Raw genomic sequence first — 11,712 nt, 5'->3', positions numbered from 1 at the left:
GGGCAATAGAACAACTCCACAATAGTAAAGCGAAGTACAGTTATAACAAATTTCCCTTTTCCTTTTTGGCCTTCCTTTGATGCAAAGCAATGGATTTGCAGCACCGGCCAAAAATCAAGACAACGTTTTATAAAACGCACCAAGTGATAAAAACATCAGTAAAAAAGCAATCAGAACGTAGTCAACGAAAGACAGCAAGGGGTTGTCAAGAAAAGATGATAGTTGAGAACTAAGAATATTTACATTTTAGAAAGAAAAAAACCCACTCCCCCAGTCAGCAATACATTAATCCAAGCTTTTAGAAGGAAAGCCACAGGGTCTTCTTCTGAGAAGTCTTCCCACCAGTTTACAATATCTACATAAGCTACGCTACCAAAAAGGTAAGAACCTCTATATAACTCAGAAGAAGCAGAGTAATACTAACCCACTAACCAACATGTAAACATAAACAAGCCCGGATACATATATGTTACAGAATATCACCAACGGGAAGTGGACATTGGGGGTTCAGGTATCTGTTAGCATCGACTACCACACTCAAACATCTCTCTCTCTCTCTCTCTCTCTCTCTCTCTCTCTCTCTCTCCCCATGTCATTTGCAGACGGTCTTTAGTCTCTTCGCAGCCTGAACAAACCCCACAATGACCTGCAACTCATCGATTGGCTACAGCAGATGAAAAAAAGTTTTGAATGGTTAATAATGTTGTCAATAACATTGGAAACTTATCAGATTACAGGGCATTGCTGGATTTGATAACATAACTAGCTATTTAAAAACATGGAAGCTTTATAATGTTGTCAATAAATTTGGCATCTTTCATTCAACTTGTGCTCAATGTTGCAATATGGCAAAAGTTCACTGAACCCGAAAAAAGACGCACAAGGCTAGCAATTGTGTGAGTACCTGTGACATGAAATGCCTCTGCACAACATCTATTAGTTCCTCTTTCGATGGGTTGGGAATGGCATCCACCTAGAAAAATTCATTCAGTACACAAATAATTGAAATGTAAATATGGAGCAATCATTTGATCTTGGCTGTATAAGTACTCACAAGATTGAAGTGTCGCCAATATCTCCATAAAGCAGCCATCTCCAGTTTGCCAAGGTCAATTTTCTGAATAGGAGATATTTTAAATTACAAATCACCTAGGCACTTCAACCTCTATTTCCAGACTATGAAAGAAGTAGTATAAAGTGAACAGGGCAACTGTACTTACCGTGGACCCTCGTGGAGTAGAAATAGAACCCTTAGACTGAGAGTCACAAGAGAAAGTTCTACACATAGTCTTGTGAGATGATCCAGATGATTTATGCACTCTTTGCCTTGATCTGTGGGACTTTTGAGTGTCATCAGACGCTGGGAATAAAAAATAAATTTTAAGAAAAAAGCACAATCAGAAAGCATTGTGGGACCAACCAAAGAAAAAAGATAAAGAAGTGAGGCAATAAAGCTTTAATTTAGAGATAGGAAAAGTAAAAGGTAAAGACACAATGGATCCTATGTACCAACCTCGACTACTTTTCTCTATAAAACATACTGTTCCAAGTTCACATTTAGAGAAGTTCCGGAGAACAGTTAATTAAAATACGAAAGCACTAGGGACCCTCTAACGAAGTCCAAAGGGCATACACAGATGCAGTCACACAGCTAATAGTACTCTAGTCAAGCACAAAACTCATATCAGTCATTATTCAGACTGCTTTTGACAATCATGCTTTGAAAAGCAAATCAAGACATACAAATAATGAGAGAGTTTGGTGGTTCATAAAACCCACTATGCCAAAAGCATCATAGTTCCAACTGGTCGAGAAGAGTCATAACATAATTTCAGGTAAAAAGTTTAAGGTGCATAACCAAACTCACCCATATCTGATCCATTCCACTGGACATTCTCAAAATCAAGGTCATCATCTTCCTCATTACCAGTAGGAGCTTCAATCACACTAAGGGCATTCCTCTGAAGCTTAACTTCTATGCCATTTGTAAGAACCTGTAGATTCATTGATTGGGATGTTAGGTGCCATTCTCATGCATGGTACAGATGCCTAAAGAAATACCCAAAAAGTGAACAGATTCACACACAACTTTCAAGACATCGGCCAGAAAAAAAAGAGAAGCACAAATCCTGTTATAAGTAAACCAATTGAAATGTTTAGGAATAAAATGTATCCTTATTAAATCCAATTTTCTAAATCAGAGACAAATCCAGATAAGCATACTCAATTTCCTGGCTTAAACGCTTACAGAAGTTCTAAGAGTAGTTTTCAAAGGTCAAGAGAAGAATTAAAATCAGTAATCCTGCACCCCCACTCATCTTCCACTGCTCAAAAGGAACTTACTCAATCACACCATCAAAAAACATACTAGCTTCACATTTTCAAAGAGAACAGCAGTTCATTAAAACCAAGGGATAAACTGTTTGTAATAGAGTCAAAATGACTTAATCCCTATAATTGGGGTTGGAGGGAATAGAAAAGTAAACGATCACAAAGCAGATTGAAACAAAATTTGTAAATTTTATAAATCACCTAGAAAACAGGACAGTTCTAGAATGTTATAAATATTATCCATAAACTGTTAAAAAACTTCAACACAAGGCTTGCTTATCCATAAAATGTTAAAAAACTTCAACACAAGGCTTGCAGATGCAAGAACTAGCAGCAATCCAAACATGCAAGAACTACAAGATAAAGTTGGAATATCTGTACCAAAACTGTAATTTACCAAGCCATCGAAGTCCGCAATATGCGAGGAATAAAAGATATGAAAAGCTAAAATGAAAATTCCAAAGCCTTCTTTAATCCAAATCATAGATACTGCAAATTTACCACAAAAGACATACAAAATTCGAATTTTTATACTCCTGAAGATAATCACAAATTCATACAACCAAATAAATAAAAAGAAAATAACTATTGGTGTTAACACAAGCAATCGGAAAGGAATGAACAAAACCGTATTGAAATCCCAATTTTCAATCCCACTTTAAATAGAAATCTATTAAATCCTCAGATCCCTTTAAAAAATGCAACATGCAATGAGAACTCAATATTCATAACTTCTTGATACTTCCACAGAAATCTGAATTCATGATACTTTACGCATGTAGCACAAAAATATGGAAAGTTACCAAAAACAGCAAGCTTACTGGAATTTGCAATAAATAAATCAGAAAAAAAAAATTCAAAGATAAAAATGTCAATAACCAAAGAGGCGTTGAAACTGATGAACAGAATGACCAAATAAAGTTATTGAGAAGACAATAGCACAGTAGATTAAACACCAAACCCAGTAAGAACAAAAATTGGTCCGCATTGCTTAGATACTGTCAATCAGATTTAAAAAGTTCCAATTAAACTCAATTTTCCAAAATGCAAACAAAAGAAATTTAAGAAAAAATTGAAGGCACATATGGACCGCAATATCCAAAACTCAATTTTTCCCAAAAACCTAAATAGACGAAGGGAATTACCAGCCAATGCCACCCGCCAAGCCCCACAGCCTTCTTGACCACGCCCTGGAGACCAACAAGGACAGACTTGGTCCTGTTATTCCCAGTCACCACCACCTTGGTGTGGCGAGGAAGCACAGAGAGCTCCTCTTCACTACTGTCACCACAACTCTGCAAGTGAGAGAAACCGCCATGGACGGAACTCTCCATTGCCTCAAGCATTTCCGCTTGAACTCAGTGAGTGAATTAGTCGGTGAAAACGTTAGTATTAGGACTCAAAATTGCATTTAAACGAAAGATCATGCATTGCTCTATACGTATTTAGGAGTTTTGGGGACAGAAAGGAGGGAAATTGGAGCCAAAATTGGGAGTTTTTGCAGATAAAAAACACAGAGACAGAGAGAGAGAGAGGGAGAGGGAACAAGAGAGAGAGAAGGGATGAGAGTGACTGGTATTCTTTATTGGTGTGTTGCTATGAATCCCGAAGACTCGCAGCCGACGAATCGGAGAGTGCCACGTCCGGCTGTAGTTCTCCTTAATTATGCGTTTCACACAGTAAGCTGAGGTCGCGGCATGATGCAATACCACTAGCGGTTTGGATTTTTGAAGCAGAGTTACTGGGTGTTGACCGTTTGACTGGAGGTGAATGAGATAGTGGGTCTTGGTTTAAATGACGAAAATACCCTTATATATTCCATTTACAGAGGTTTTTTTCCTTCCCACGGTCTAGAATTATTGGAGCTGCTATGCTATCTGGTTCCGTACTATAAATGTCAAGAGGGGTTTGAATTTTAAACTCACTCAATAAATGTGTCCACGAAAATAGAAGTTCTATGGTCAACTAAAGCTGAAAACATTTAAGGAGATAGACTGATTTAGACTATGTGTTTATCTAATTTAACCCATATGTTTATTAAGTAATGATGCTAATATTGTTTTTGTATAGTAATGTTTCTAACTATTAAAATCTCATAATAGAATACTTGTCAGGTTTTTTTTTTCTTTTTATACAAGCGTTATTAATTAAAAGAGGAAAAATTAGAACATATGATTTTAGAATATGTATAATTACTCTTAACCACTTAAACTAAAACAACTTAGTTACTTTAATTTTTAAAAGTTATTAAGAAATTGATGTTACATTCAAATAGTTGTGATGCTGGTTGGGGAATATATTAAAAAGAAAAAGGGGCGGTTAGTAATTTCTCAAAAAAGCGGGAGAAACGTTACGTGGGATTGGAAACGTAACGGAAATCCGAAATTCATCGTTGGGAGGAGGTAGGGCCCACTGGGCGCTGAGGAGGGAAGGCTCTACCTGCCGTCGGTGTTGTCTTATCCAACATGGGACTTGTACATCTGTCCCTCACTCACACACAGTTTTAAACAACACAATATTTTACCCAAACAAAAACCACTTAATTATATTAAAATAAATAAGTTAACTTATCTATCTCTTGCCTCTTTTAGGGGTACAATTTCCCGCCAGAACCAAGCATTAGAAGCCGTGGATTTGGGAGGGCCGCGTTGGTTACCGTCGGATGGTTGGGAGTTTTAGTCCAGCCGTTTGATTGGATTGGATAGTATTTAGAAAAGCAGACATGCTCCTATAGCATGTGTAATGATCACAAAGTTGAAAGAGCGGTGGACCTTTCGGACACCTCGGCATAAAAGCTAAACGAAAGGGACAAACCAAAACATGGAAATTTCAAACTTCTTGTTTTCTTTTCTTTTTTGTAATGACCCACCACCACCGTTGGATCTCAGCCATCAGACTTGATAGAGCAGCGCACCACTGGATCAAGTGGGCGGTATTAGTAAATTTACAAAAGCTGAAGGGTCCCAAAGCTAAATACAAAACAAAAGTAGTGTTCAGAATATCTAGAAGGAAGAGGCAAATGAATAAGTAAACCTCATTTGTTTTGTCGTATCATCATTTTTATGCTCCAACGGAAGAGGCAAATGAATAGGTAAAATATATCTACTCTTCTAAACAAGGCAATATTACATACTTAAAAGTGAAGAGGTAAATTGAGTTTTTTATAATAAAATATAATCTCTACTCTCTCACTTACTTTCTATAAAATATAATAGTAAATGTAAAAGATAAAAATAAATATAATAGTGGTTTGTAGACTTGCATTGCCCAGTCCCTTAGAGTGACTAATTTTTTATGAGGAAAATAGATAGGCAACATACCATTGAGGTTGTTATAGTACAATTTTGCCTATTTTATTTGCATACTCTCTTGGAGATGCTCTTAGTGTTAATTCTGGAGTTTTTTTTGTTGCTATTTTTGGTTATACTTTTATTTGTCCTTATGTGGCGACCATGAAAGAGGTAGAATGACTACAATGCGATTCTTATCGGTTACGTTACGGATTTATTGAAAAGCTTCCAGAAGTTTGCAAAAGGGTTCTCAGTGGAAGGAAGAAAGGAAGGAAGGAAAGAAGGAAGTAACCAACCAACAAATTTTATATATATTATTTTTTATGAATTTTATGTGACAGCCACCTTCTTAAACTTTTATTTTATTTTATAAGGGTGTTATGAATTTTAATTTTTTTTGTTTAATGATATTTAAATTAAATATACCAAATTACCAAAAGTTTTTATTTATTATTTTTAAAAAACACACAAATACAAGACCCAACAAAAGAAATAAATAAAATTGGAAGTTTGCGTTGTGAAAGGGGCCTGGTTGTAAGTTGTAAAGTAGGAGGAGGCCCAGCTCAGAGGAGTGATAGCTGAAGCAGACAAGACGTTGGGCTCCACTGTCTAACTAGTTTATTTTTTCTTCCGTACATTCCATGTTGCTCCTCGTTTGAAAGTGAAATAACACAAAACATAACAATTAGGGCACTGGTACTGGTGAAGAAAGTTCAATAAAACAAGTTAGGACCCAAGTGGGTTTTGGTCTAGTGGAAAATTGAACCAGCTAGGCCACACATGTTGGGCGAATGTAATCGGATCTCTTAAAGAGGTCTAGAATTCGATCCTCTGCATGTGTACTTATTCTCTCGGAGAGAGCTTTCTCTTAATCCGTGCCCGGTTCGGAGAGGTGACACTCCTGCCACCTTTTTTGTAACCAAAAAATAAATAAATAAATAAAACAAGTTAGGAGTGTATGCATTCACACCCCAACCCGCTCGGTAACGTTTTCGGAGAATGTTTTCTAAGAATATTTTATGAGAATGAAAACGAGAAAACAAATTTGTATTTTCAGGATTCGAAAATACGTTTGGTAAATTAATTGGAAAACATATTTAGAAAATTAAAATAGTGAAAACGTGTCCAGTAGGACAATTTGAGAATAATAATATGTGAATTATTTTTCAAGTATATTTTTTGCTAAATTATGTCCTAATTTTTATTTAATTTTAAATTTTTTGATATTTTAAAGGCTAAAATTATTACAAATAATGAAAAATGTATAATTTGAGAATAATATAATATAATTAAAATAATACAAAATTTATAATATTAGAAAAGCCTAGATAAAATAATAATAAAAATAAAAAATCAGTTCAATGAAAAAAGAAAGAAAAAGAAATCAATCAAACCAATACACTGGGTAGCAAATGAAAACAAAAAATAAAAACGATAATTTGGTGTTTTCAGTTTTTGTACATGAGAGTGAATTTTTGTCTTCTGAAAATGAATTTCAGTGAAAATAAAAATGACATGTCGAGTGCGTTTTTGATAGAAAATAAAAACGGAGCCTTGAAAACGTTATCAAATGACCCTTAACATTTTGTCTGCCCTAAAAATCCATCGAAATTCACACCCCTTCCTCCTCATCGAAATAACCTTTGCAGAAATGATCATATGTGGGGAAAACCAGAAGAAGACCAGCATGCATTTTTCATCTTGTGGACCATCGTTTGCTGCTCATTCTTAGTGGCTTCGCATGATACCCATATCCAAAAGATCATAATGCATTAATTGCTTGTATTATTTGCATTTCGTTGTGTTCGTGCGGTCTTCCAACCGTTGGTGCACTGCATGTATTGATCAACGATTGGAGATTGCTAAATGTGAATAAGTGACTGCCTTCAGCATTTCTCGGTTTAATTTAACACACTACACAGTACAGATAGGATAGGAGTAGTGGAGTGTGAGGGGAAAGGGGTTTTAAATGGTGTGCCGTCACATTCAAGAGCATGTTAGATGCCCCCTGACTTGGAAGTTTGACTTCCACAGCCAAAGCTAAGCAAACACATGCGACAGAGAGTATAGATTAGGTCAATGGTCAGTTCTTGTATCTAGTTTAATATATTTCTTTAAGCTGGGTGGGTCAGTTAGTTAGGACTTGGAGTTGGAGGTTTGACTTCCACAGCAAAGTTTTTTCTACTTTTTTTTTTTGGTTTTGGGTGAGGTGAACCCAATTGCTATTTTGTTGGGCTTTAATTGTTGCTTTGGGTTGGGCTGCTTCTCATGAGTTAAATAAAAAAAAGAGACAATAAAAAGAAAAGGCAAACAAATAACAGAAAAATGAGTTAAACGAGAAACATCGTTTTGGTTTGTATTTTTCAACAATGAACGGCTTAATCAAATCTCCTACCCTCTTCTTTTCTTCCTGAACACTAGTGACCTACCCCCTTCCCAACCTTGAACCACCTCTAAGTACTGTAAACGTACTAATTATTTGCTAATACAAATCACTAATATACATAATAAATACACGTGTAGAATGGACAGAGGACCTAAAATGGCATGAAGCAGAAATACTTCTTCTTAAGCTTTTCGGTTCTGCCAATAGTTCTAGCCCTCCTTTTTCCTTCTTGGGATGCAGTATGGCTACTGGGTGAGACATCAACATTATGAGAAGTTGATGGGCCTCCTTCATTCCTACAATCTGGTTTCTGAATTCTGTTCATATTGTTTGAAGTCTTTCCTGAGATCTTGCCACAAACAGCTGAACCAGGAATTGGAGAATGAGTTTTGACTCTTTCTTCACTTGGAGACTTGCTGAAAGATCCTATTAACCAAAAACAAATTGGGTATTTTTAGGCTTCTTCAAAACAAGCAGCATAGGAAGCACTTTAATCTTTTCAGGAAATTATTACAACAGAGAAAAGAACAAAAAAGGAACTGACAGTGTGTCATCTGCACCAAACATAAGAAGTACTTTTATGTACCTGAAGAGGCTGCAAATATGACCAACTCATCTGGTCTTGGAGGTGCAGAGATACTGAACTTGCAACCTGCATTCTTGTTGACCAAGTCTTGGCTATTTTTAGGCTCTAGTTCTTCTAACAATGCCAGAGAATCGAAGCATTCATCCGATGACATAGTCAAGCAACTTGAATCTGAACTAAAAGAAAATGATGCTGGTGTATCAAGATCCAGCAGTTCCAAGTAGTCACCTCTGGAAACATAATCGATTTCAGGCATAATTTGTACATCATGATCTGGAACTCTTTCTGTAACTATTAATGTTCCCCTTTCATTATCCTTGCTCACCTACAAGATATAGCATGCCATCACATCCATCAGAGGAATGATCAAAAGGAAGCATCATGATTCCATCCGCACTAAAGCTAGTAATAAAGAATGTCGTATAAAAGAAATTAAATTCTGCACAAGAAATCAGCTGCTGCCACTGCAAAATATATATTTCACGCTGCCAGAATTAATGACCCGTAGGATCCTAATTAACCAACCTGAGGCTTGCTTGTGGAACTGTGACTAGTACAATTCTTGGCACGTGGAACAGCTGAATGCGCTGAGTAAGTAGCACTATCAGAACTAACCATCTTCTGAAGATTTTTGCAGTTCAATTTTTGTTCATTGCTACAAAAGACTCTGCAAAGTGACCTGGGTTCCTACACATTATCCAACCAAACTGGCAATTGACTGGCAGGTTGGGTAGAGAACAAAACAAATAGAACGAATCAGGTAAAGAAATACAGGATTGGAAGCCTCAATCAATTACCTTTGCCTTGCTGTCTTCAGACAACTTCTTCTGAGTTAGCCAGTATTCTTGCATCACCCAATCGGTTTTACTTTCATTAGGGGCTTGGCCTTGATAGAACTCAAGAGTAGCTCTCCAACCAGTGATGGAAGAGTTTGAGAATATTCTGCAGGCCTCCCCTTTGGTTCTCCAATATCCAAAATTTGTAGGTTTGTTCTCATTCGAGTGAATGAAGTACCAAAAACCATCTGCACATAAACGGTCTTGTCATTAGAGTGAATGAAGTACCAAATAACATCTGCATATAACTCAACTAATCAACTTGATTAAATCAAAATAAGAGTATTCCCCACACCACATTGAAGGGTTTATAGCTTCAAAGATCTGGAAAGTACCAGGTAAATTTGAGGGCACTAGTTGGTAAGGATTTGCATCTTCAATCACATTGCCTGGAAGGGGGGATCCACTAATTATTTTCCCTAGAGAAATACAGAGCTCCTCATCGGTACACTGAAAACCAATATCAGCAGGCAGGGTGGCAGATTGCGGACACATGATGACTGAATCAAAACGGAAAAAAATTCTGATGAATTTAGTCTCTGATCAGTAGTCTGCAAAAGGAAGGTTAAACACAAAGAACCAATTGAAAAAGTCAAGCATCAAGATTGAAGCAGCTATTCGTAACCTAAATGTTCGAGAAAAATAAAATTGAATTAGTCAAATATCAAGATTCAAAGCAGCTTATATGTCCAATTAGTCAAACTAATATTGAATTAATGACAAAACTTACTGAAGAAGAGTTCACCAAAAAAATAAAGAGGAGCAAGAAAATCTTGGATCAAATCTAGATCAAATCTTAAAATCGCTAATACAATCAAGCAGCACCTTAGACTAGTATAACATCATCAACTAATATTCGAGATGTGACAGCAGCGATCTAAGAATAATTAACCAAACATTAAATTACATCACTGATATGATAATGCTCATGTTTTGAGTCTCTTTGAATCCAGTCGGATTGCAGGGCAAAAAACTTGACCAACAACATTTGAAATTTTTTTCTTTTCAAGTCTGAAACGAATCCATCACACAAATCCATTAAAATTCAAATAATTCACAGGCGAATCGAAAGGGGGTGTCATCCAAAAAAACACAAACTATCCTAAACCAAATTAGATTACTACAACAACCAGAAGCAACCATCGGCGTTAAACAGTCAAAAAGCCAATGATCAAGTTGAGAAAGTATCAGAGCAACAAGAAAATTATTTTTCAAAATTCCAAAATCTTAAACTTTGGGTCTCAGCCTCTCAGAGGAACCAAGACTTGGAGTCAACAGGACCGAACATACCCATTGACGACGACTGACTCATGCTAACATGAAAACAAAAGTTTCATCTTTCTCTTTACTCAACCTTTCATTTCCTCATTAACAAGAAAACAGTTTGATATATGATTCAAAACTAGGAAGAACATCAGAAAGAGATAAAAGAAAAGAGAAAGCGTGCCACGAACAGGAGAAGAATATCCCAGGAGAGTTCTCCAACTTCAAATTAAAAACTATTGTACATACACTTTATTTACTTATCATATAAATAATCTGACATAATAGTAACATAATTAATTAACCCAACACTAGTGAGAAGTTGATCAAGCTCTAACCTTTGGGGTTTTGAGACGACCAGAGAGCCACTGCCTTCTCCTGCTCGTTCCTTATTTCCACTCTAAACAATTAAAGTTGGGTTGGGGTCATCGGCTATTTATAGGGCTGCTGTGTTAGTGAACGAAGCCCAGGGTGATTTAACCCGAGTTACCCATTTCATCGTCGCTTCTACTTTTGGCCGCTGAGAAATAAGAAACCACTACGTGTTGCTTCGGCATTGGCCGAGTCACGCAATCCCGTTAATCTTTTGCATCCCACCACTCATGCCCTCCTCCTACTACTTTGCCGCGCTTTCCTGGAAAATTCCATGCTCAACCCAACTCGCGATATATTAACGATATTCTTTAACATTGTCGGCCTTTGATTTCTATCAATTACTATCTTTTTTTTTACCAACTTGTTAAAGCATCTCCAACTCATATGTCAAAAGTATCTTATAGATATTTAACAGTTAGAAATAACATCTCACGTCACTCCACCCGATGTATTAAAGTTGATGTGGAATGAATACTAGAAGTTAAGATGTTATTTTTGACATCTCAAAAGCAAGATATCAAATGAATATATATATTTTTTTAAATTAAAAATAAATCAACACTAAAATATAATAAAATAATAATTTAATTTGACATATCGGGTGAAGTGTAAAGCTGTATAAGATGTCAAATTGCCACATCAACC

The 11,712-nt window shown here is 36.3% G+C and overlaps 2 protein-coding genes across 3 annotated transcripts; both read right to left on the bottom strand.

The window, feature by feature from the left end:
• Nucleotides 203-3,926, bottom strand: LOC18789551. The gene is made up of 6 exons (XM_007223878.2): nt 3,477-3,926; nt 1,868-1,994; nt 1,221-1,360; nt 1,055-1,117; nt 905-973; nt 203-664 (listed from the first exon to the last, which is right to left on the bottom strand). Exons 1-6 carry the CDS (start codon nt 3,675-3,677, stop codon nt 593-595), a joined length of 672 nt encoding a protein of 223 aa, XP_007223940.1. The 5' UTR covers nt 3,678-3,926; the 3' UTR covers nt 203-592.
• LOC18791355 (NAC domain-containing protein 79) lies at nt 7,918-11,143 on the bottom strand. Of its 2 annotated transcripts, none has more exons than XM_020555008.1 (6): nt 11,031-11,143; nt 9,765-9,980; nt 9,391-9,617; nt 9,119-9,280; nt 8,594-8,918; nt 7,918-8,433 (listed from the first exon to the last, which is right to left on the bottom strand). In XM_020555008.1, the coding sequence occupies exons 2-6, from the start codon at nt 9,922-9,924 to the stop codon at nt 8,159-8,161; spliced, it is 1,149 nt and encodes a 382-aa protein (XP_020410597.1). In that variant the 5' UTR covers nt 9,925-9,980; nt 11,031-11,143; the 3' UTR covers nt 7,918-8,158. The 2 variants fall into 2 exon arrangements, with proteins under 2 accessions (XP_020410597.1, XP_007223100.1); XM_007223038.2 differs by having other exon boundaries at nt 9,765-9,929; nt 11,031-11,133.

This window comes from Prunus persica, chromosome G1 (genome assembly GCF_000346465.2).
Source record: "Prunus persica cultivar Lovell chromosome G1, Prunus_persica_NCBIv2, whole genome shotgun sequence".
In the NCBI taxonomy this organism is placed as follows: Eukaryota; Viridiplantae; Streptophyta; class Magnoliopsida; order Rosales; family Rosaceae; genus Prunus; species Prunus persica.
This window is presented reverse-complemented; position numbering and strand designations above follow the sequence as displayed.